General features: G+C 42.8%; 1 protein-coding gene across 2 annotated transcripts in view; it reads left to right on the forward strand.

Annotated features, from left to right (window-relative positions):
- Positions 1-3799: 3799 nt before the first annotated feature.
- The window catches only part of tpx2 (TPX2 microtubule nucleation factor), a 50372-nt gene continuing 26603 nt past the window's right edge, over positions 3800-27568 (forward strand). For both annotated transcript variants that reach the window (XM_084333792.1, XM_084333793.1), the window contains exons 1-7: positions 3800-3943; positions 4229-4366; positions 6721-6837; positions 13966-14092; positions 17725-17802; positions 20131-20283; positions 20597-20706. In XM_084333792.1, coding sequence (XP_084189918.1) covers positions 4249-4366; positions 6721-6837; positions 13966-14092; positions 17725-17802; positions 20131-20283; positions 20597-20706 — 703 coding nt within the window. In that variant the 5' untranslated portion in view covers positions 3800-3943; positions 4229-4248. The remainder of the gene's footprint in view (positions 3944-4228; positions 4367-6720; positions 6838-13965; positions 14093-17724; positions 17803-20130; positions 20284-20596; positions 20707-27568) is intronic.

The raw sequence follows: 27568 nt of genomic DNA on the forward strand, positions 1-27568 counted from the left end.
CCCTGTCATGAACACTGTTTCTTGCCTCCCACAAGCCGGCTGCAATGTGGACTAAGTCATACATAGCACAAGTCCCCTCTGGTACTTGAGGTAACAGCAGTCGCATCTTTTCACCTGCGCAGCTCGATCTCTCAGTGGCGAGGAGTAACGCGTGGGAGGCTCACGCTGCCCCCGACACTTCCTGATTCTACTGCGCAGGCGCACCAACCGACCTGTAGGAGTCGCTGTCCACAACGCCCGATCCCCACCCATCAGTTTCCCACCCCCTAATACGGCCAATGTGTATTAGTATGAACGACCAGCTAAACTGAAAGCAATGTGGAGCGCTGGGCTCGAACAGGCAAGCCCAGCGTCTCCGTCATTCGTGGCGAGCGCCTTGCCCACTACGCCACGTAGCCGCCCCAGTTACTTACATTGATATAATAATAATAATAATGCAGGACCTGTTGCAGAGGTCTTTATTCGGCATGCAACGACACTCAATGTTTTAGCGGTACACACACAGTGGTTAGTTTTTAGCACACACACCGGAACACACACGCATGCATTGTCTCTTTAGAATCGCCGATGCGATTCGTCTCTGCGATTACCCATCCCGTCGTCCTTCCCCCCCAAGGGCAGCCGGGAGCAGACAGGCGTCAACGTGAGCCGCGCCAGGGGACCAATCCAAGTGCGTCAAGGACGCCACAGCGTTAGCGATCTGTTGTTGTGCATGTTTTTCCATTGGGTTTATCTTATCGGGGGGAAACCCTTGCGAGCACGGGGAGAACATGCAAACTCCACACAGAAAGGCCTGGGAGATACCCCACCTGGGTACCTGGCATCATGGAAACCTGGTCCCCAAGCGGGAATCGAACCCTGGACCTTCTTGCTGTGAGGCGACAGTGTTAACCACTACACCACCGTGCCGCCGTGCCGATCATATCCCCAGAATCTTCAACATAAGATTGAATCTGAAGACTCTGGCAGGAGCACTCATTCAAGGATACTACGACTATGCTTGCACCGCATGGTACCAAAGCACCTCAAAGGCGCTAAAAACAAGATTACAAACATCACAAAACAAACTGGTCAGACTACTACTTGACCTTACTCCTAGAACCCACCTCACCCCTGCCCACTTTGACTACCTAGGATGGCTTAGAGCAGCGGTTCTCAACAGGGGTGCCGTGGCACCCTGGGTGCCGCAGAGAGCTGCCAGGGGTGCCTTGAGATAAAAGTTACTCTGGATTAAAAAAAAAACTTTACAGACAACATTTAGACAAAGCTTCCTGACACATCTCCATCCAAACTCTTGGAAGAACTCATTGAAATCTCATCTGATACCACCTGGAGAGCTAGTTTCAGAGTGTGGTGCTGAGTACCAAGTATCTCATGATGCAGCAGTTAAGGGTGTTGATACCATTCAGCACCACATATCTGTGTGAAGCTGGCTTTTCATCCATGACAGCTCTGAAAACAAAATGTAGGGCCAAGTTGAGCCTTGAGGATGACATGCGTGTTGCCTTGTCAAAGATCTCCCCACGTATTGACCGTATTATTAGCCAGCAGCAGCAGACCTCGCATTGAGCTAGAAATGTCCACTGAGTGAACGAGTGCTTATTTTCTGTATTTATTTATATTTTTTGAGAAATGGTAACTTGGTGATTCTTTTCTGTATTTAAAAAAAAATACATGATTTTCTGTTTTTGAGAAATGGTCAAACTTATCCAAATATGCTATTTTTATGGAAAAGTGGGCAGCTGCAACAGATAGCACTTTAGTGATAATTTTCTGTAATTTTATTTAAAGAAATATGCTATGTGATTTACTACTACAAGCAGTGTAATGTCAACAGTACTAAGCCATTTAGATCTGAAACACCTGTTAATAATGCATTATAGCCTGCATATACACACAAATGTGTTTCCCGGTTTCTTAAATAAACATTATTTTGAAAGCAAGCACCTTTGTCATCATTGTAGCAAAAAAGACAGGACCGGAAAAGTCTTTGTCGTATGTAGGGGTGCCCTGGAATATTTTATTGAACACAGGGGTGCCTTGGCAGCAGAAAGGTTGAGAACCCCTGGCTTAGAGTAGACGAGCAACTTGCAATGGGCCTGGTCTACAAGATACACTACACCACACAGGTACCCATGTACATGTCGAAATACTTCCCAAAGGTCAGTGAATACCATGCCCACAAGACCAGAGGGAGTTCCACAAATCATGTGCAACCCAGATTCGGCACAAACAAGGGACTAACACATTTCGCAATTATGCCACAACAATGTGGAACGCCCTACCCACAGCCGTAAAAATTATGTGAATCCCTACCCACATTCAAAACCGCTCTTAAAGAGCACCTATGGGAGGCTGCAATTCGAAACTGGCCACCGTAAAGATTGATTGATTGATTGATTGATTGATTGACATTTGTATTAACAGATTGCAGAATGGGTACAATACAGTACAGCTCAATACACATGTGACGGATCATATTGGTCTGTGTTGTGTTTGATGTTAAATGTTAATGTCCCGAGGGGGAGTCGAACAGGGGGCTCCCGCGTCCGCGGGCGACGAGACAGGCCGCTGCACTAAGAAGTGAATTCACTCCTAACTACTGTACCTATGTCTCTGTTAACCCTGTTATGGGGAAGTGAGTTTAATTTACCAGCCCGCACTGCCACAGTCACTCGTCAACACACCTGCGGGGGGGGGGGGGGGGGGGGGGGGGGAACTGTACAACTGTACAAGCAAAACTGTACATTGGAATATCGACGAAACCTTACTTGGTCCCAAGAAGAGGGTCTCGTGTATTATTGGGTTAGGACATTTACTGTACATTGGAGGGGGTTGGGTTAGGACATTTACAGGGGCCAGTTTCGAATTGCAGTCTCCCGTATGGTGCTCTTTGAGAGTGGTTTTGAAAGTGGGTAGTGATTCACATTCCTTTACAGCTTTGGGTAGGGCGTTCCACATTGATGTGGCATAATTGAAAAACGTGTTTAGTCCCTTGTTTGAGCCAAATCTGGGTTTAACATGATTTGTGGAGCTCCCTCTGGTGTTGTGGTTGTGGTATTCACTGAACTTTGGGAAGTATTTTGACATGTACATGGGTACCTTAGTCGTGTAGTGTATCTTGTAGACCAGGCCCATTGCAAGTTGCTGTACTCTGTCGTCTACTCTAAGCCATCATATGTATGTAATCTCTGTTAGGATCTATGGGTAACAGTACTGTATATTTGCATATTGTATATGTCACAAATGTAACAGTACTATATACCTGTATGTCATGTATGTCCCTATGCCATAAATGTCATGATGTCATGTATGTTGTGAATTGAAAATGGGGGACCCTGATGTAAACAAGACAAACGTCTTTCTCTGGTCTGCATCCTCTTAACAATTGTGTGTATTGAGCCGTACTGTATTGTACCCATTCTGCAATCTGTTAAATAAAGTTTTCATTCATTCATTCAGATGGAAGGTTCTCAACAAATGGTTTTATAAAATAATCAACATTATACTGCTGGCCAGTACTACCATAGTGTTTTAAAAAAAAATATATATATATATATATATATATATTTTTTTTTAATATATATATATACACCTGTATCACTGTAGACAATAATACTAATGTACATACATCTGTTTTTTTTGCACATGTTTTTACGGTTTTGTTTTCCCCACCCCAAATGATCATCTGACCGGAAATTCCTTTTCGATTCAAGTGACGCGCCTTCTGAGCCAATGCATAAACGGTAAATAGAGACGCCGTTAGTCATTGGCTAATTCAAAAGGGAAGAATATTTAAACCGTAAGCGTTGCGTTGCTTGCCTCATTTTGTAAGCGTAAGCGGCGCTCCCCACTATCGGACTCGACAGTTTTCATAGTTTTAGTTAAGTTACGGTGCTCGCACAAAAGGTAACCACTACCAGCCAAGTTGCACACTTTGAAGGTAAGTTTGGAGCATGTTCTAGACACATTTTATTTAGATTTAAGTCGCCTTTGTGAGCATAATTTCTGAGCATTGTCTTTAAATTAACGTCGGTTAGCGTTCGCTAGCATAGCACAGTGTTGTGGAATATTCTTATTTGATATTAACTAGTCAAAGCTGTACAGAGATTTAACACAGATGGACATGGGTAACATTTCCGTCACAACAGTTATGTGCACATAACCTGTTTGGTCGACCGACATTAACTTTGCTAACGTTAATGCATCGATGTCGCTGTTTGTGTAGGAGAGCTCTCGACACGCCTGATGATGGCCCAAAGCGACTCGAATGATCAACCTGACTACGAGTTCGATGCACCGTCCCATGTCATCGATCTCAAATCTCTGGATAACACTGCAGACAACGCAGACCATTGGTTCGACGGTAAGTTTATAACATTACTAGCCCCTTTCGGGACTAATAAAAACAAATGCTATTGGATGGATGGACTTTGCACACGCCACTATCTTTGTTTTGTAGAGCAACACCCTAAAACCAAATCTCAACCTAGGTAGTTGCCATAATATAACTTGTACAATATTCAACTATACAGTACATTATAGTTGGTAGGTATTAAAGTAGTTTATATGCATGTGGTAGTATCAGTGTTTCTTCCTTGTAGCAGCGAAAGCACCCACTATAGTATACAAAATACACACTAAAGTACAAAATGCAAACGATGACGCATGCTAACTTTTTTTTAATGCAAAAATGTGCTATAGATGTAGTGCAAATCTTTTGTAATAAATAGATAAGATATGGTGTGTCTAAAGTGAATATTGAGGCTGGATGTGTGCAAGGAATGTGGATGGGTTAGTGTTACATACCGGTAGCCCCTTTCGTGACTGCGGGTAGGACTGCGGGTAGGACCAGTACTACGACTATGCTTGCACCTCATGGTACCAAAGCACCTCAAAGGCGCTAAAAACAAAATTACAAACATCTCAAAACAAACTGGTCGGACTACTGCTTGACCTTACTCCTAGAACCCACCTCACCCCTGCCCACTTTGACAATCTAGGATGGCTTAGAGTAGACGACAGAGTACAGCAACTTGCAATGGGCCTGGTCTACAAGATACACTACACGACCATGGTACCCATACATGTCAAAATACTTCCCAAAGGTCAGTGAATACCACGATCACAACACCAGAGGGAGCTCCACAAATCATGTTAAACCCAGATTCGGCTCAAACAAGGGACTAAACACGTTTCGCAATTATGCCACATCAATGTGGAACGCCCTACCCAAAGCTGTAAAGGAATGTGAATCACTACCCACTTTCAAAAACACTCTCAAAAAAACACCTAAGGGAGACTGCAACTCGAAACTGGCCCCTGTAAATGTCCGAACACAACCCCCTCCAATGTACAGTAAATTACCAAGTATGGTCTTGTCAATAATCCAATGTACAGTTTTGTTTGTACAGTGTCGCCCACCCACCCCTCCTTCCCAACCCCCCCCCCCCCCCACTCCTACCCAACCCCCCCCTACCCACCCAACCACCTCCAATGTACAGTCCCCCCCCCCCACCCCCACCTACCCAATCCAATGTACAGTTTCTACGTCAAATGTATATACTTTTTTTTTCTGGACTCTTTTTGTATCACAAACGGTACTGTAATTGCAAATCTGATATGTCATAAATGTATAGATGTAGCAGTTCTGTCTATCTGTATGTCATATATGTTGCGATGAATTGAAAATGGGGGACCCTGATGTAAACAAGACTAAAGTCTTTCTCTGGTCTGCATCCCCTTAATTCTGCAATCTGTTAATAAAGTTTTCAATCAGTTCTTCATGGTAAATCTAGGTTGGTTTCCTATTGAGGAGCAAGGGACTGGATTCACTCAGCCAAACCTTGTTGGCGTGCATCAGTCACGATAGGGGCTAAGTAAGTGTTACATTGAGCATCCTGATGGCCTTGGGATAGAAGCTCTTTCTGAGTCTCTCTCTGTACTGACCATGAGACTCTGGTAGCGCTTGCCTGACCGCAGCAGTTCAAAGAGGCAGTTGTTTGGGTGACTAGAGTCTTTGACTATTCTCTTAGCCGTGGCGCTGGTGTAAATGTCCTGGAGAGTGGGAAGCCTACCTCCAAATGTGTGTTCAGCTGATCGAGCCACTCTCTGTAGATCTTCTGACTCACTTTGAACTTCCTTAGGCGCCTATGGAAGTAGAGGCGTTGCCGTGCCCACTACATTGTCTTTTGTGTGGTCCATATCAAGTCCTCGGAAATGTGGACTCTGAGGTACTTGAAATTGTTAACTCTCTTGACCGGTGCATAGTGATGCACGATATATCGGCTGCCGATATAATATCGAACAGCAATATTATGGTATCTGCCACAATTTTCACATCGGTGCATCACTACCGGTGCACCATAGATGCTGAGGGAGCTTTAGTCCATAGCCCCCGACCTCTTAAAATCCACAATCGGTTATTTGGTTTTGCTGATGTTCCAAAGAACTAACTACTACTTTTGCCTGTTTTAAAATTGGATTACTAGAGTAGTACTGTATGACAACTATTAAAGAAACTTGAAACTAGCTGTGCATTCCTGACATTCCACTGGACAACGTTAATCATGTTTATGCTGAATCATGTGTTCAGTCTGACCAGGTCCTCATGTTATAAATGTCAGTTCAGGATTTGCTACTGAGCAAACCAACTGCATGTAGTGTTTCACAAAAATACTAGTTATCGTTGTTGATCAATTAATGTATGCATTATTTCAGAAGCTGTCGGTGGCAACGACTTCACTCCTCTCAGAAATAATGACAAGCCTCTTGCGGTAACTCAAAAGGCAAACCTGCCTTGGGCCATTGTAACTCCCTGTCAGAAAGAAGATCCTGGTAAGTTACCTTTTTTGGTGTCTACCCCATGAGCATAAACATAAATTGAATAAATCATATATCTGTATGCATAAATGCTTTACACCTTTACTGACTTGAAATCATAAATATGAATTTATGAGACAATCCAACTAACTCTAATCTAACTAGTCAATTTGTTAATAACTATTTCTGTAACACTTTATAATAACACTAAGACCTTTATAAGGTATTTGTAGATGATGAACTAATCACGAACAAACTATTTATATACATTCGTTTATTATTAAATCATTTATAACTATTTGTATATAATTTACAAATTCGTTCTACATTATTTATAACTCATTATCAACATTGTATTTAATTTGTTCATCATTAAATAATGTGTAATGTGTAGTAACTAGGGGTGGAACAGTTCACAAAATTCACGTTTTTTGGGTAAAAAAAAGAGATTCGGTATGTTATTAAAATAAAATGTAACACTAAAAATACCATGCATAAGATATATAGTCTAAAAAAAATCCAACTGTTCTGGTATTCTCAAGGGTGTAGTCATGCAAAAACTGAAAGTGAGGCAGTTTGACATCAGGCACATTATTTCGACCGTTACCGGTTAGAGCTAGGAGAGATTTTGGTACAGCAAGAGGCGAGGCATTGCCGATTTAAACATGCTTCTCATTTTATTTGGTAAAAAAAAAGTGGTTACAGTAGTTTGCCTTAAATAATGTTTGGCACACAGGGCGGCTAGGTGGTGTAGTGGGCAAGGCACTCGCCACCAGTGTGGAGACGCTAGGATTCGCGTGTTCGAATCCAGCTCTCCACATTGTTTTCAGTTTAGCTGGTCGTCCGCAGTAATACACATTGGCCGTATTACGGGGAGGGAAAACTGAAGGGTGGGGATCGAACGTTGTGAACAAGCGACTCCTACAAGTCGGTTGGTGCGCCTGCGCAGTAGAATCAGGAAGTGTCGGGGGCAGCGTGAGCCTCCCACGCGTTACTCCTCGACACTGAGAGATCGAGCTGCGCAGGTGAAAAGATGCGACTGCTGTTACCTCAAGTACCGGAGGGGACTTGTGCTATGTATGACTTAGTCCACATTGCAGCCGGCTTGTGGGAGGCAAGAAACAGCGTTCGTGACAGGGGAGGGTTGAATTGGATGATACGAAATTGGGATGGGAGAAAATATAGAAAAATGGGAGAAAAAGTGGATAAAAAAAAAATAATGTTTGGCACACAAAGACCGAACTGACTGAAAAATATAGGCAACATTTGTCAAAGTATTAACTTAGTGCAAACAAAAGTGTGCATATGCTCAACCAGCACTAGACTTTCTTATCAAAAGGAAAAGTCACGTATTAAAAAAAAAATCACGTGTACTAAATATATATTTTCTTTTTAATTGCATGAACATTATGAAGTATTCTCTTATGCCGCTTTTCACTGCATGGTACCTAATCGACGCACTTTTGATTTTTGAGCGTCTTGGTTGCCGTATTTGAAGTGACGTCACACAAGGAAGTAAACGGTAGTTGTAACTGAGGGAGCCGTCGTTCGCGCTGCGGGCGTTGGTTAGGAGGATCGTTTCGTGGAGTGTTCATCATAGGCCATTTCAATATTAATAACACTATATTAATATTACACTAATTACCATCCGGCTCGAAGGACCAATTGTAACTGAGGGGTACAATTCCCTGACTGTATTACTAGATATGATACTTACTACCACTACCTTTGTACTTAATATTCGGCCACCCAGTACACGGCATAAATATATTATCATAAACACTCTCACGTAGATGAAACGGATCCAACACAAATGTACGAAGTCGAAACAGGTCTTTATTTCTACACAGCGATGGTGTGTAGAACAAGCACTTAATCACTTAATTACATTTATGAATTGAAATAGTATGCACTTTTATGGCAAAGAGTATTCGTCGGTATATCAATAGAGAATGTCCAATCTCTGAAGGCGCAGGTGGTAAATATACGACCTGGAATAGTTAAGGAATAACAGCAATGATACTTTAATGATTATATACTAGATACACTAGAGGGGGTTAATCCGGTCGCTTGTAAGCCGACAGGAGTAGGAGGGGGGGGGGGGGGTAGAATCCGGCTGCCTCGTCCGGCCAAGGGTATCCCAGGTGAACCCACTGTAGTGCCGTTCAATGCGCCGGCGATCCTTGGACCACAGATGAAAGCAGGTGGACTCTTTGTGGGCCGGCTCTCTCCGGTCCACGGGGGAGAGACGTGAAGCGACCTCGTCTTGCAGAGCGTCTCCTCACCTTGCGTCCTCTCCAGGGGGGGGGGTTCCAACACACGGCAGTGTCGGGGGTCTTTATCCATGGAATAATCAAAGTATACAAAGCATAATCCGTGCCTGGGAAGGCGGGCTGTCGTCGGTAGAATAATCCGGTATACAGGTCCACTCGCTCGTCGGCTCTGGGGCTCCTCGGGTGCAGCTTCACATGGGGTCAACCACCCTGGGTAAGCAGCCAGTTCTCTGCCCGAAACGATGGGGTACTGACTACGGTAGTATTCTCACCGCACGAAGCACTATATATTAACAGACTATTATTAGCTTAATAGACTACGTCCAACTCGACGATATAGTGCCAAATATGACTATTCAAATATTAATATACACGATGTCTCAATACCGATGGTAGGCGAACTTGGCCTTACTCCCACACGTGGCGTCGCGGGGAGGCTTTACGTCTGTGACTCTATTGGAGGGTAAGAAACTGGACTGAAAAGAAAGTCCTACTTTAGTAGCGCAGTATATATACGCACTATGAACAAATAGTCCCATTAGTGGTGCGGTAGCCAGATTCCTACGCGGAACTAGGACTTGTTCGTACATGTGGAGCGGTACGTTTGAACTGGGTCTGAGGGGTATGGCAGCCTGGCACCAAGGTCTCGACCAATAGTAGAATGGAGACTATTATGGGATGTTCAGTAGGCTAGAATGGATATTCAATGCATATTGTACAAGGAATATACAAGGGATATCAGGGAATATTAGAGAATATACAAATACAATTAAATATATATATATAAATAAATATATATATTCGGTTTAATCTGGCCCTTCACAACAGTAGTCAACAGTAACACAGCGTTGGAACTGAGTGTTCCGATACCAGTATCGGAAATGCCTCTGATACAGCCTAAAATGCTGGTATCGGAGAGTACGCTTCAATTCTATGCTCCGATCCCATATGACATAATTAATCAACAATGCGTGCGGTATCCTCCTGCTGAGAGTGAGCATTATAAAACAAACATGTTTTTAATCGACCGTGAATTAAAGTGTCAATGCTGTTTGTCATTTTAACAGCAGACATGATTTTTTGCTATCGCCCAGCCCTAATTCCAAGGTAAATCACCTTTTCACCAGTAACGTTACATTGTCTTTCCATCTAGCTCAAGTTAACGTGGCTAACCTAAGTGTCATCACTGATCGACCTCTCGCACACATGCACGCAATTAACACATTCCCTGCCACGCAATTTGAGCATCTTATACCACTCTCTGCTAGCACTGTAAGCCTATGGAGATGTTCACCTTCTTTGCAGGGCTATAACTTTTTAAATTGTATTGCTAAATTGACATTACTATGGCCCATTCAACATCGATTATCTATCGTTCAGGATGTACGAACGTTTTACTTTTTCATTCATAGATTCATACGAAAATACCATCTAGAATATAAATATGTTTTTATCGTTTTCTTCAGTAATTTCTAGAACGTGAGATATAGGCATAAACGCATATATAGATTATCAAATGCCGTTTTTCAACTGTACATGATCCTAAACGTTATGACTGATCATGCGCGGATGAACGGGGGGGGGGGGTCGTTTATAATTCGTGTGTATTTTTCAACATGAAACTAAACATATCACAATACAATAATAATACATAAGAAGACTTCCCAGGACAATAACTTAACACTAACTTAAATGTGACCTAACCAGACAACAGAAACAAAAGCCAAGACAACAGTTTTGACTGATAAAGTGACTATATTTATTTTTCCAAATGAAAATTCACAATCCGTCAACAACTTATAATACATCCAACCTAAGACGCTCAAAGCTTTTTGTTCTTTTTTCAAAGCGGAGCCTTGAAAAAAAGGCTTTGAGTGGACACATCACCACCACAACAAGTCACCTGCAACAAGCTAGAAGCTAGAAGCTGCTGTGAATCCAAAGCAAGCTATTGACGAGTCGTTTGCTAAATTAAAGATGTTTGACAGAAGTGACCCAAGGGCTCAAGCTGCTAGCTTTTAAGCAGTCCTTGGTGGTGCAAATTAACCTGGCTACTATGGAGCAATAAGTGACTGCGTTCAACCGAGGGTTGCATCACAGCCATGGAAGGGGCTAGCTTTGCTTAGCTCCTCGCGTCGTCGTAGGCTTCTAAGTTAACACGATAACACACCATCGTAGCGGTGGTGATGCCGCAGGTGACCCGTCAGGCTGGATGTATTACAAGCTGTTGCCCTTTTCCCTCCTTGTGGAACTTCTGCATTGCATTTATTACAAATAGCAAGCGATCTTTTTCCTCTGAAATTCCGAGTACCGACGCGGCCATCTTTGTTTTTAACGTCCGCGCTGATTCAGAAACGTACGTGCCTACGTCACAGCCAAGAAAGGGAGCGCTGGATTTGTGTAAAACGCCCTGTTCCTAAACCACACGCTGTCAGTCGTACCACAGTACTGGCAAAACGGGATGAGCCTACAGTCAAAACAAACTCACTTCATTCCAATTCACCCACACAGCATTTTTTTTTACCAAAAAATATATTATATTATCGGAGCTATTAATAACGTTATCTGGTTTATCGGGATGATGTCATAATTGCTGATATCGGCCCGCCCTAGTATACAGTCCCGCAACAGACACACCGAGATCGACTCGTCCATTTCCGGTTTGGCAACTCGCCGATCATCCACCATGGGGCAGTATTGAAGCGTTGCAGAGTTGTGTATGCTCCCACTGCATCAGACCAGGCTCCGTGAGGGAATTATGAATAACATGGTGAAAAAATTAAATGTGATCTCAATAACGCTGTGGATTGGCAGAATTCGCATGAACTTGAAACACGTCGTAAGCCGTTTCCGGCGTGGGATGTGTTAATGACATGTTGCAGACAGTCATACCGGTGATGATGTTTAGCTTTTAGTGCCAAATGATCAAGTCAAGAGTTTTAATTGTCACGGCATACAAGTATACAATGAATGGAATGGAATACAATGATAAGAGTGAGGCGGAGTCTCAAAAGAGAATGTTGCATTTTATTGTGCATTACAAATCACAACTAGCCAGAGCCTCTGCTACTAGCTAACTGAACCGGAGCAGACTGGATAGCAAGTGCAACAACGTATAATGTCCCAACAACTATTCTGTGGGTGAACTCATTGAGCATAGTTGTCAATTAATGATACTAATACTAATCTATACAATCACCTGTTGGTGAATAAATACCATTATTACTAAAAAAGAACGCTCGGCTCCACAGCACACAACAGTACTCGTCTCGGTAGTAGCAGTAGCGTCTGGAACACGCACATTGCAACATAGCAAGGCTAGTGTGCCTATTTCGCCACCCAAAACAAATCCCTGCTGTTTTATTCCGCAACTGGTCAAATACATCTAACATGCTTTGCAATCCTCGCCATTCCTTTATGACCACGTCGTGTATTAAAGTTACGTTAGCGTAAGCTAACAACCAGCTAACCCTGCTCACTGGTCAGAGCCATAGAGAGAACAGCAGAGTGGGGACTTTTTAAACACAAAAAATACAATACATATAATAAATTTATTCATGATCATCATGCAACATAAAACAATTGCAGGAACGGTTTGGGAGAGGAAGGGGTTTTAGGTTGCGTGTTGTGAGTTCCAAAAAAAGTTTAAAGCTCAATATATCAAAACGTGGCACTTTATAGTGAACAGGAGGTCTATTTGTATTAAAAACAATAAATAGTTTTTCATTTAAATGTCTGGAAGAGCAAAATAAAAATATTTCAAATTATATTTGCATTACCTTGATCTAAATATTACTGATTGTGTTAAATGGGCTTATGATATCGTCTCATATCGATTGCACGCACCTGCATCGTATCGTGGCAGATATCTGCAAATATCGTATCGTTGTCTAAAGAATCGATATCGTATCATGATAACTGGTGATTCCCACCCCTAGTAGAGTCCAACACCAAATCCCAGAATTCCTTACACGTAACGTGTCTGGCTGTGTGACGTCAGCATGAAAATGACAGCCAAACATGGCACTGCAACTAAATAACACAAATACAATAGGCACATTTGTGACCGTTACATATATAACACGTTTTATACTTGTGCTACAAGATTTTGGCCTGTTCTACAAAACTATCAACCTCTGTAGAACCAGTGCTATGTGCAAAAAAAGTTAACGTACAGCCCTGAAATAAATGTGAAGTTATCTTTTGAACCTCTGTCAAGCCTTGTCAATATACCCCCCCTTCCCCACGAATGGAACTAGTGTCGTGGAATCACTTCGCTGTGAGCGTTTCCACGGTTAGCTTGCGGCTAACTTAGTTACTGCCTCTCTGGGTGTAACAATAACCGAACAATACACGCATGCCCCGAACAGTGTACGGTTTGAATGTGTACCGTTCCACCCCTAGTAGTAACGCATTTGTAGATGCTTTGAAAAATTGATATGAAAACTACTATACTGTACCTCTTTGTTCATGTTCAACAAATGATTTGTTAAGACATTCATAAAACATCTATAAATCATTTACAGATACTATTGTGTCCCCTAATCTAAAGTGAAGCCTATTCATCATTAACAAATGTCTAATACAGTTAATTGTTACAAATGTTGTAGACGGATTTCGGATACACCCTTCTTTGTGACATCAACTAACGTTACATTCGAATGTGTTTGTTCCTAATGTGTGCTCGGTATATTGTGGTATGTGATTATGACATGAGGGTAATATTTGTATTTTCAGGCTGATACAGCCTGAAAATACAATAATTATTACCCTCGTGTCAAGTGTTTCATTAATTAAATCGGTGGATACATGCTTATTAAACAAGTTCATTCTCAAATATCAAATTAATATTCCTTTATTAATATTCTAGCACCTACTGCGTCCCCACCACCCAACATTGTTACTTCCTGGGGCAACAGAGGTCCCACTCAGATGGGTGCCAGGCCGAAGAGGAGTGCCGCTCAGCCCCCGGTTCAACCGCCTGCTCAACCACGCAGGTATTTTATTGTTGCTGATGTGGCTGACTTGGAATATTTGGCATACAGGCATTAAAGCCTTCTGTCTCCAACGGATTTCCGTCAATTTGATTCGCAGTCTGACGGAATTGGTTACCTGGTATAATATGATTTGTAGATGCATACAGATTGAAACAAAATTGAGCCAATCGGAGGCGCCAAATATCTACCGGGGCCGCGCCAAGCAGTCATCACTCAGCGACTCGAGACAGGACGCTGCTCGCTCTGCGGTTGCAGCTGGAGGCTATTGGGCGAGTGACATTTGAGAGGTCTGTCCGCCACATGGCAGGGTAGCAAAATAGTCATGTAAAATAATTGAAAACTGCGGTGTGTTTTGCAACCTCGCCCATCAACTCCTTGTTTACAGACGTCACAGCCACCACCTGCTTAGTAGCTGCTTCCACTGTAACGCTGCTATACCGATTAGCTAACGTTAGCTTAATAGCATCGGTTAAATGGAAGGAGTAAGCCGGCCACTAAAAAGAAAAACCGCCGCGGTTTTCTCAGATGAAAAGGATGAGCGGCACCACCCAACAAGAGAGTTTCGAGTGGAAGTTTGAAGATAGCTGTGTTTCAAGAGACTGGCTAGGCTACTGCGGGCTGTAGTGGTGAGTTAACTTGTTCCGTGTTCAAAAAGAAAAACAGAAACAACACTTGTCATTTTCGTGTTAACGGTTACTTCACAGTACAAATACGTGAGTCCCCTGTTGTGGTTTTGAGTCACCTTTATTAGCTTAACTCCATAGCAACATCACACAGGTGTATCTGTGTAGACAGTCTCCTCCCCACCGTATATATTCTCTCCCCACCGTATGTATCTTTTTTCTACCACCCCCTCCTCCTAATGTACAGTCTCCTCCCCATCATAATGTATATAATCTCTGTCAGGATCTATGGGTAACATATATTTGCATATCATATATGTCACAAATGTAACATTTAGGGATGCACCGAATGGGAAATTCTTGGCCGATACCGAAAATAGGAAACAGTTGGCCGAAGGCCGAAAATGATTCATAGAATAGAATATTTTTTTTGTTCAGCTACCTGATTATGGAAAAATATATGATTATGGCAAAACTTAACTTAAATAATCACTATGGGTCCATAAAACATTTATTCAGCACTTCTGAATGCATACAGTACATTAATTCCAAGTCAAGTGGCGGACATCTGTGCTCTACTGAGCGCACCTTTCTAGTCCGCAGATGAATGTGCTCTCTTGACTTTGGCACAGTAGACATGCGACGTGCAGGGGAGGAAACTAACTTTTTGGCTTACCAGCCAACTGGCGAGTATCTGATTTTTTTTACCAGCCAAACCGATTTTTTACCAGACAAAAAAAAATCGCTAATTGTGATAATTACTTCTTTGTATGTCAAGCCGCGTCAATGTTGTGTATGCATCTGGGTAGCGTGAATATTAAAGGCAACCAACTTGTGTTCAGCTTTTCGTTCAGCGTTTCTCTGATTGGCCACACGGCCAATCAATCCACTAGCACACGCCCTTGCGGCGCGACAGAAGCGCTGGTCTAACCAGCGGTGTTCTGTTGTGTGACTGTACTACAGCGGTGTTCTGTTGTGTGACTGTACTAAACTCTTCCACCACATGACCGACATTTGACATACAGTACACCTCCTATCTATGTTGGGATTATGTTTGGTCATGACAAAACAATAAAAATCGCTACTGTTAGTAATGCTGCCACCACCCACACTGTGCCTTTAAGACAGCACGGTGGTCTTACGACAGTGCTGTGAAGTACCGTCAAGTGTTGTGGTAACGTCAGTTGGGTTGGTGTGCTGTTGACGTTGTGCACAGTGCACTGGTTGAGCTAGCCCCTTTCGTGACTGCGATGTGCAAGCCAGGGGCTTTTGAGCATGAAATAAAATGTCTAACCTTACGTCGTAGTCCGGTGCTTTTTTGGAAACATTATAGTCATAACAGATATACACCTAGCTGGCTGCTTTGAGCACACGGGGCTAACGTTAGCTAAAACGCTAACTAGAAGCTAACCACTGTATACAGTTCCAGTAGACAACATTACACCTCTGTTATTTAAATGTGTCCTTAGTAACTTATACTCGATGGTTGTACTAGGGTTGGATGCAGTTCCCCGTTGGTCAGTCTGTCTGTTTTCCATATTCTGCTGTGTTTAACGTTATCAGTTTGCGAGTGCTCCGGATGGCTAGCCTAGTAGTACCGCGGGACTTTTATTATTATATGTCCGCGGGTTGGCCAGTACTGGGCAAACGTTTATTAAACATTATATGTCCGCGGGTGGTCTTGTGCAGTGCCCTCGTGGCACTGTCAACTAAAGCGAACACTCAGAAGACGCGCACCGTTTGCCAGTGCAGTGATTGCAGAATGTTTTATTTTTTGTATACTCGCCAGACTGGCGAGTGGTCTTCATGAATCACTCGCCAAACGTAAAAAATACTCATTTGGCGAGTAAAGTGGCCTAATTTCCTCCCCTGGCGACGTGTATTCTCGAGAATGATAATAATGATGCTCTTCAGATTATATTATCAACGACAGACGGCGTCATTGTGAGAAACACAATCCCCTCCCCTTAAGTTAACCGCGACGGGCATATAGTAAATAAGGATATAAAGCATGTTAAAGACTCATTTATTGGACGCGTTGCATGCTGAGTTTACATCGAAACAGTGCGACACATAGAAACAGAGCGCATGTAATGACTGAAGCCACGTTTTGATGACATCACAACAACACTCGTTAGGTTACAGGTTGTTTCTGTTTCGGTGATATATTTTCAGTAAACTCTTTCGGCCGAAAGGCAATTTTTGGTCATTTTCTGAAATTTCGGTACATCCCTACTAACACTATATACCTGTATGTCCCTACTATGCCATACATGTCATGATGTCAATGTTGTGTAAAAAATACACACTTGTTAAGGGGATGCAGACCAGAGAAATACTTAGTGGTTTCTTTCTTTGAGACTAAGCAAATTGGGCAATGGGAGGGGCAAAACTCAAACACATGTTGCCAGTTTTAAACATCGTAACAGGGGCGAGAATATCTTCGTTGGTGTCGCTGACTAAGAGAAGGAATTTTGCGTTCATAGGTGCAATACTGGCTGAGATCAGAAAATGTTGTATGCAAATTAGCAGACATGGTGCCAGCAGATGGCCAACTATTAATTCAATGTTCTTGTATATTGCAAAATATCAGTCAAGGACCAGATGAATAACTTCTACATGTAGCCTGTTGGTGGATTAAGTCAGTTTGGTCTTAATTGACTAAGACCTTAGTTTTATTAATAGGACGCTTTTATTAATAGGATGCATGTAATCTAGTACAAATGGATAGATGGATAGGGGGTCAATGTGCTTGGCTAAAGAGTGCTCCCATTTTGGCCAACTAGGATACATTGAGGGAGAGAAGGGGACATGGGCCTTTTTATATGGGATTTAAGCTATTGTCTTGGAAGAAACAAACAATGGGATTCTTTGTAACCTACTTATGTAGTTTGTGAAACTTGAATGCATGTATAAGAAGAAATACAAGTTTTAAAGTTAAACTCTGGGCATTTTACCCCTCCCCCTTTTGATGACTTATCACTCTAATCTCCCTGGTCTCCTCTGAAGGGTATCTAAGCGTAAGGTTGCGGTCAGCGAGGAGCCAACCACAGTTCAAGTGACACCGCCTGTCAAGAAATCAAGAGTGTGAGTGTCTCTCTGCCGCTGGCCTTCTGTTGAAATCTATCCTGTTTGTATGTCAATCAAGACTCTATCTCATCTTGCCATTTGTAGTGAGGCCAGAGTCAACTAACATGCAAAAGGTAATTCTGAACATGAAGCCTCAGTCTCCTGTGGAGGAACTGAGGCCGATTTTGTCTTGGGGTCAAGTTTCGGTCAGACTGAGGACATTTCTATAAACTGATTCTTCAGTTGGGTTGGTTATTTATGATTTTGTGCACAAGGAGGTAGAGGTCATGGCTAGGGACTCGAAACCGTGGTCCAATCAGAAATGCTACATAATTACTGACTAGTAGGGATGCCCCCCGAAACCCGGTTCTAAATTAGAAAAACGGGAGTATTGATAAGACCCGACGTTATTGGTACTCTTACACACGCGCATGCGGGTGCTTCAGAACAACTCAAGTTGTAGGCTACAAACGGCTCTGCTCTCATCATGGCGGACAGAACGAAACGTTCGAAAGTCTTATATTTGACTAAAGTTGATGCCGACAACGCTCGTTGCCACAAGTGTGACAAGTGCAAAACATTTGCCAGTAATGTATAAGCGCTGGTACTTGTCAATGTGGCCGGAGGCGAGCTAACGTTGTTAGCGTGAGCTCCGATAGTTGAATCTCTCGTAGAGTAATGGCCGACATTCCGGAAGTAAAAAAAACGAAGAGCTTCCGATTGGTAAGAACAGCAGAGGTGGGTGCAAGCGCTGTGATGTAATTGGCAGAATCGACTGTCAATCAAAATTGTTCTGTTATGGTCTACCTACCTGACATGCATTGCAAACTCATAAACAAGTCTTGAGCAAGAAAAGTTGGGCTATGAAAGCCAGTGAGTATTGTATGACTCAGACTTCAGCAATAATCATAGGCATTATAAAATAAAACACACATGGCATGGTCGAATACCATAAACGTATTTCTTGATGTTTCCTTTTTCTAAGTACCGTACTTTTCGCACTATAAGCCGCACCTGAATATAAGCCGCAGCAGCTAAATTGAATGATGTGTACATATATAAGCCGCAGGTGTTTTAATGTTTAATTACCATATGTAATTAGCATTGGGACACAATACTGTCGGACAAATAACAAGAATTAACTCATTTACAAGTTTAGCAAATAAGGGAACAGATAAATAACATTTCAATGCAGTCAAAAAAGCTATTTTGATTTTAACATTTTCGGGTTTGGTCACGTAGAGTCGCATATAAGCCGCAGGGTCGAAAATGGGGTAAAAAGCCACGGCTTATAGTCCGAAAAGTACGGTAAGTAAAGAGGCCTATGTCCATATCAGTGAGCACAATTTGTAACGCAAAGAGACGTGTAGCCTATTTATTTATTAATTTGTTGCCATGCAACTGTTTGTTTGAACTTCTGCTAGCATTTTGCTGTAAAATTAAAAGTATCTTACATTTGTTGTTGATTATAAAAAGTCTATAATTCGAACACTTAAAACATGTCGATTCTGTTCATTAATTTGTATTTTTTTTTCTTGCAAAATAATAGATAAGAGTATCTATAAAGTACCAAACCGTTGAGCAGTATTGATAAAATACTAACTATACCATCCCTACTGACGAGACATTGACAAGGTTGGAAATAATGCTTTTTTATTTGAAATAATACGTTTTTCTTTCAAACTTTGCTTTAGTCAAAGAATGTGCCATTTGCAGCAATTGCAGACCTTTGGCATTCTAGCTGTTAATTTGTTGAGGTAATCTGAAGAAATTTCACCCCACGCTTCCTGAAGCACCTCTCACAAGTTGGATTTGCTTGAAGTGCCTTTTTGCGTACCATACGGTCACGCTGCTTCCAGCTCAATGCGGTTGAGATCTGGACACTGCACTGGCCACTCCATTACAGACAGAATACCAGCTGCCTTCAATGTGAGGTTATTCATTGTTGGGTTAAAGGGTAAGTTCAGAATTTGAGCCCCATTTCCTACATGCCAATTATTATAGGCTAGTTGGTCACAAAACTAAAGTAATGAGACCATCAGTCTGAGCAAGCTCTAAAATGATAATAGCCCTGTTTACACTGGCCCCACTAACTTTACAGCAGTTTGGTGGCTAACTAAGGATGATGTCTAGTATGAAGCACAGCATGGATTGTGATGAGAAAAGACTAATAAAAATGCCATCGAATGGGGCTAGGGGTCTATAATTCTGAGTCAACTCTTTAATCATTGTAGAACTATATAAGCACGACTGTAATGACAAACAATTGTTTGGATTGTTTCAGTCAACACAAGTTCAACCCTGGTGTTGTGTAGAGATTGACTGGCTAGCTGTGACTGTTTCCAGGAGCTCTACGAAACAGCACGTCCGCCGGTCCAACGGTAACGTCCGCCGGTCCAACGGTAACGTCCGCCGGTCCAACGGTAACGTCCGTCGGTCCAGCGGTAACGTCCGCAGGAGTGTGCCGAAAGCCCGGGCTGCCGCCACCAGCACCACACAGTGAGTCACCAGGGCATGGGGATTATACTTTACCCAAAATTAATGTCCCCATGGGCTGGACAATTCTTTAAACATCTCAATAAACCAAGAACAAAAAAAACCATCATGAAATCTAATTGAAGTTACATTTCATATCATAATATACCAGATGTGATGTCACTAGGCCTGTCCCCGACTAAGGATCACAGAAAGCTAGCGATCGCTAGAATAATCTTTATTCAATCCAGGCCAACGAACTGTACCCTTTGATGATGATGTTGATATGGATGATGTTCTGTTATGGATGATGGTTGATGTGTTGCTGTCCACTCAGTCACAATAGCTCAGAGGAGCAGGAGTTGGAGCGTATCAGAGCTCTGCATAAGGAAGTAGCAGTACAGAGGAAGAAAAACGAGGCCAGCTACAAGGCTGCCATGGCCGGTGGTGAGTAATGCTCTTAACACTTTAATCGCCATGGGTTAAATTCATAATTTACCTTCCCTCGCCAGCTCTATTTGTCTATGGAGAAGTTCCCCTTCTTTGCAGGGCTATAACTTTTTAAATTGTATTGCTAAATTGCCATTATTATGGCCCATTCAATGTCCTATATGTATTGTTCAGGGTGTAGCAATGTTAAACTTTTTCATTCACATATTCATACTAAAATATGGTCTAAAGTATAAGTATTATCGTTTTCTGCAGCTTTCTCCAGAACTTGATTTATAGCTCCAAATGCATGCATGATGAAATACAGTTTGATAGCGATCTGTGCCAGATAATACATTTCAACTGGAGGTACTTCTAGAAGTTTCTACGTATCATCTGATGATGACCGGATGGGCGGGGGATCGTTTATAATTCCGTGGGCAGCGTTAGATGATTCATCCAGACTTGGTCATATGTTCATCAGATCAGTTAGTATAGAAGACGTTAGAAAATAACGTTGAAACTCACCGTGGCTTCCTCGCGCCGCTGGCAGATGAGCGTGGAACAGAATTTTTTCTATTATGCGATGGAGAAATGCCCGATCCATTTCCAGGTTGTATAATAGTATATACGTCCAAATCATGTTTTTTCGAGTTATTTGCACCGATCGATGTTCACTGTGTCAATACGGAGTCTCTCTAACGATAGCGAGTGGCAGGACCACATATGGATGAGCACTACCGGTTCAAAGGTTAATTTCCGGCTGGCGATCTGCCGATCGGCCACCAGATGGCGCTCTTGAACTGCTAGAGAGTTGAGTGGAGCTTTGCACTGTCTCAGGGCTCCGGAAAGGAAATATGATTTCGATGACAGATTTTTGAAATATTGACATCTAAGACGAGTTACGGCGTCTTCGGCAGAATGAGCATGGCTCGGAATGACGTGAAAACTCGTTCCCGGCGATCATAGTGTTAATTGGCCCGTTTCAGTTTTACGCAAGCAGCTTCTGTGCACTTTCAGAAGACCAGCGCACACACAGAGCCTGGTCCCCGCTCGCCCCCAGCCCCCCCACCCTCTTTCTACCTGAGCAGTCTGTCTGTGTATATGAGCTTGGTTAGCTAGCGTTAGCTCCGCGGCTAATGTTAGGTTGCCCCGACTTAAATTAATCACTAGGTTCTAAAACGTTGGGAGTAGTTTTCACTGCACATAGAAGCAGTCAAACAGCAGGAGCATTTCGGGAGCATATGACCAAAACCCAGGCAATTTCGAGCCCTTAACACATTCCCTGCCACGCTTATATCCATCAATGTTTGATCACTGCCACCAGTCTAAGCCTATGGCGATGTTTACCTTCTTTGCAGGGCTATAACTTTTTAAATTGTATTGCTAAATTGACATTACTATGGCCCATTCAACATCGATTATCTATCGTTCAGGATGTAGGAACGTTTTACTTTTTCATTCACAGGTTCATACGAAAATACAGTCTAGAATATAAATGTTTTTATCGTTTTCTGCAGTAATTCCTAGAACGTGAGATATAGGCATAAACGCATATATAGATTATCAAATGCAGTTTGTTGGCGTTACACGCTATATTAAAAATTTCAACTGTACATGATCCTAAACGTTATGACTGATCATGCGTGGGGGGGGGGGTCGTTTATAATTCCGTGATCGTCTGTAAATGCTTTATGTAGTATGGGTGATATATTGATCGGAGCAGTTTGCATGGATAATAATAAACAAACGGGCTGAAAGTAACGTCGGCGTCCTCTTACCGTTGGGTGATTAGACTGGAGCAAAATCATCCCACTTATTTGACGGCGATCGCCTAAATCCATTTCCGGTTTGTATAATCATAATACATGGCCAAATCGTATCGATTATTGCGTTATGGCAGCGATCGCTACACAGGGACGTGTGTGTATACAGTCCTGCAACAATAAGCAAGTGACCGGATGCATTTTGGAGACTCACCGAGATCCAACCGGCCATTTCCGGTTTGGCAACTCGCCGATTATCCACCAGGGGGCAGTATTGAAGCGTTGCACAGTTGTGCCGGCTCACACTGCATCAGACCAGGCTCCGTGAGGGAAATATGAATACCATGGCGAAAAAATGAAATATGATCTCAATAACGTTGTACGCCGTGATCTGGCAGAATTAGCATGACCTTGTAACACACGTTGTACGATGTTTTTGGCACAGGATGTGTTGAGGAATCAAATAGTCTGCTCTATGGCTGCATTAGGAGTGTAACGGTACACAAACCACGGTACGGTACGTACCTCGGTTTTTAAGTCGCGGTTCGGTATGGGTTTTGGGTACAGTGGGGGAAAGTTTGGCTTTCCATGTTCCACTCAGGGGTGATGTAGTGTGCACTGTGCAGTAACTAATTGTACTTGTAGGGCTGTCGACGAATATTCTATATTGAAATTAATAATCTACATGCGATTCCAGGAATCTGACAATTGGCAACCGGCTCCTAACGGGAACCGGTTTTCAATTCCCATCTCTACATACCGTCCAGCCCTAGGAGTTGTTTTTGTGACAAATTCTATACCTTATATATTGTGAATTATAATAATAGCCATAAGTAGGCTACATGTTTATAGGGTACTTCAGTCTCATCATATTGATTTCGTTGCACAGAAGCAACGCGACTGGAGATGCCAGTGAAATGCTCGCAATAATGTATAGCTGACAATAGATTTAACAATAATTCTGCTTGCAGCTTGATATGATTTTCATTCCATTTATCTTTGTGGCATAGACTATTGGAACGTTGCAGAAGCAGCACAACCCGTGCCTTGGTGATACAGATGCATTATCGCCTCAGAATAATGTATAAGTGGCTATCTTTTAGACTTGTACCGATACCAGTATCGGCAATGCCTCAGATACTGCCTAAAAGGCTGGTATCGGCAAGTATGCCGAAAGTGTAGCCTCCGATCCAATGACATCATTTATCTCCTGCAGAGAGTGAGGATTATAAAATGAACGTGTTTTAAAGTGTGATGCCGTTTGTCATTTTAACAGCAGATACACTTTCTTAAATTCCATTGTCCCCGACCGAGCGGTGTGACGGGGAGCTCGGACGGGATGTGTTTTGCTTGCTGGTGTTATTATAGCATTAGCTGAAAAGCTAGCTAGTTGGAACAACATCCGCTTTAAAGTGGAGATGAAGCAGTGAACAATGTGATCCTAGTTTGTTTGTTGTGTACCTTGTGTAAGACAGGGTTCTATAATCAACAACATGGGCGCCGCCATTTTGTTGCTGACGTCATGGCTGACGTCATGGGGCTGGTTTGGTGTATACACTGCTGGTTAGTGAATGGGTCAGTCAGTAAATAAAATGTTGCCTACAAAACAACGGGACCGCGGTGGTTCTGTTTGTATTGCTCCTGGCTGTTCAAACTAATTTTACCATGTGAAAGAGAGGAAAGTTGGTTAATTTCCACAAACTACCAGTGAAAAAAAACAGTGTTGTTGGCTCAGGCGGCGCGACCAGCCTGTTGGACAGGGAAGGAGGATCTGCAGCGAACACTTCATTGCCTCGGATTATGTTGTTGGGGGTGGAAGGTTTGTCCAGAAGACCACTAATCAGCTGAAGCCGGACGCGGTTCCCTCAGTCTTCGACAGACAGACCGGCCCAGGCAGTTCAGCGTCGCGGAGCATTCAGCCTGCTGGCTACCTAGATCCACTTCAACCAGCGTCGCGGAGCATTCAGCCTGCTGGCTACCTAGATCCACTTCAACCAGCGTCGCGGAGCATTCAGCCTGCTGGCTACCTAGCTCCACTTCAACCAGCCGAGCGTCGGGAGCTCCAGCAGCTTGTCGATGTGCTAATAGCCTGGAGCCAGCTACCGTTAGCTTGCCGAGGCTATTAGCACACCGACAAGCTGTGTAGCCAGCTACCGTTAGCTTGCCGAGGCTATTAGCACATCGACAAGCTGTGTAGCCAGCTACCGTTAGCTTGCCCAGGCTATTAGCACATCGACAAGCTGTGTAGCCAGCTACCGTTAGCTTGCCGAGGCTATTAGCACATCGACAAGCTGTGTAGCCAGCTACCGTTAGCTTGCCGAGGCTATTAGCACACCGACGAGCTGTGTAGCCAGCTACCGTTAGCTTGCCGAGGCTATTGGCACACCGACGAGCTGTGTAGCCAGCTACCGTTAGCTTGCCGAGGCTATTAGCACACCGACAAGCTGTGTAGCCAGCTACCGTTAGCTTGCCGAGGCTATTAGCACATCGACAAGCTGCTGGAGCTCCCGACGCTCGGCTGGTTGAAGTGGATCTAGGTAGCCAGCAGGCTGAATGCTCCGCGACGCTGAACTGCCTGGGCCGGTCTGTCTGTCAAAGACCGAGGGAACCGCGTCCGGCTTCAGTTGATTAGTGGTCTTCTGGACAAACATCCCACCCCAACAACATAATCCGAGGCAATGAAGTGTTCGCTGCAGATCCTCCTTCCCTGTCCAACAGGCTGGTCGCGCCGCCTGAGTGCAGCCAGCCTGAGCCAACGTGCCAACAACACTGTTTTTTTCACTGGTAGTTTGTGGAAATTAACCAACTTTCCTCTCTCTCACATGGTAAAATTAGTTTGAACAGCCAGGAGCAATACAAACAGAACCACCGCGGTCCCGTTGTTTTGTAGGCAACATTTTATTTACTGACTGACCCATTCACTATAGGCAGCTAACCAGCAGTGTATACACCAAACCAGCCCAATGACGTCAGCAACAAAATGGCCACGCCCATAATGATAAATGCTTCAAAAATGCACATAACAAATCGTTTTTTCTTAGAAACTGCTTATTTTTATAGCGTGATTTTTTTTCTGTGGCTTATCTAAATACTAATGTGATGCTAGGAATATGTATTTATCGCTATGCTTCATCTCCACTTTAATGTTACATCAAATCAGATGATTGCCTGTCCTTTCTCCAGGACCTGTCACTGTCCGTCTATCAACAATAATGCACCCACGGTGAATCGTAGTCGAGTAGCTACTGACTAGCGTTATCAAATGTCAATGCAGGGAAGATGAGCTAGGTCAGCTAGCTTAGCTTGATAACGGTACCTTGGCTAAAGTTGGTGCTATTCATAATCCAGCAATAATGGCTGCAGACCTGCAAGCCGTACAGCAAGTGCCAAAGGAAAAGAGAATGTTTAATATTTATTTTGCATCGAAAATCACAAACGTTACTAGCCAGAGCATCTGCTACTAGCTAACAGACTGGGTAGCAAGTGCAACAACGTCTAACGTCTGTGCGGCTCATTGGAGTAGGGTATATCTCCAGTGCCGCAGCCCCATACTCATTGATTAATGATGCTAATACTAATCTAATCACCTGTTGTTGAATAAATACCATTACTTTCTAGTTATTACTAAAAAACTGTATATATAAAACAGTATCTGTAGCTAAAAAAAAAAAAAGTATAATATATATATAATTTTTTAAATGTATGCACTGGTATCGGATCATTATCGGTATCGCCCGATAGCCAAAGCTTGGGTATCGGAATCGGATCGGGAAGGAAAAAATGGTATCGGAACATCTCTATCTTTACAGCGTCTTTTGGGCAAATAAGTTAACATTTCTTTTCAAGGGCTTTTTTTGCCCCCTTAATTGATTTTCGGGGGCTTTTTTTGTATTTCGGGGGCACAACATTTTTATAATGAAAATTAACATAAAGATTATAAAACATTGACACTTTTTTTTTTTACAGTCTTCGTCCCTATGTTTGATAACGTAATGTTAATGTCTCCATATATAGGGCTCTACGCTAACCTTTTTCCCAAGGAGCACATGTGCTCCTAAATAAAATGTAAATGCAAATTTAGGAGCACACAGAAATTTAGGAGCAGAGTGACAATTGTTCAAGTAACACACACACACACGATGTGTGACATGGCTTGGTTTCATGTTTTGAGGTACCTTCAATTATCTGTAAATAATACATACATACTCTATCTAAATAGATTAAATATGATTGTCCCTGAGGGCAAGTTGTGGTGTCAGATCGATCAATGAAATACGTTGCGCGCTCAGCGCTGTGGAATGAAGGAAATGCGCATCAGGATCATTTGGATGTTATTCTTTGGAGTTGTGTTACAAATGAAATGGTCTTTCCCCGCCGAACACAAGTTACTTAACGTTACACAGGTCGTGCTATACAGATGCTTAGCTTGCTAACTTTAAGATGGCAGTGTAACTTAATGAAAAGCAGAGCTCTCCGTCTGTCTGTCTGTGTTCGCACCTCTCAAGCACCCTGTAACACGCAGCGGGCCCCGCCTCCCTCCCTCCTTGCATTCCACCCAAAAACTGAATTTCAGTCCAGTTTCTTAACTATTAACAGCGGAACTGTTTTGTAATCTTCACTCTGCAAGGAAATGATTTTTCCGGTTCGCACACACACATATTATTAGGGCCAAATACGAGGGAAATGCTCGCACTGTAGAGCATATATATAATTATATATATATAATTAGTAAACTGTCTGGGCTTTTATTGCCCCCCTTAACTGATTTTCGAGGGCATTTGGTCAATTTGAGGGCATTTTGCCCCAAGCCCCCGTTAATTTCAAACCCTGTCTATAGATATCAATTTTCCCGACAGAACGCTACCTGACTCGACAAAATCAGTTAGCGACAGTCTCTGCAGGGGTCTGACACCTATTCAATGCACACACATGCTCTGTCTGAGTATGTGTACTGTAACCGGGATAATTCAGCCATATAATCTAGCAAGAATTAAACCTATTTACAAGTCTTATGTTTTGCAAATAAGGAAACGGCTGTAGAACAGTTCAAAGAACTCTAATGCCATTTATCTATTTTGACCGATTTCTGAAATGCGCGACAGTTTGGGCATTTC

This window comes from Notolepis coatsorum, assembly GCF_963971535.1.
Source record: "Notolepis coatsorum genome assembly, chromosome: 17".
Classification (NCBI taxonomy): domain Eukaryota; kingdom Metazoa; phylum Chordata; class Actinopteri; order Aulopiformes; family Paralepididae; genus Notolepis; species Notolepis coatsorum.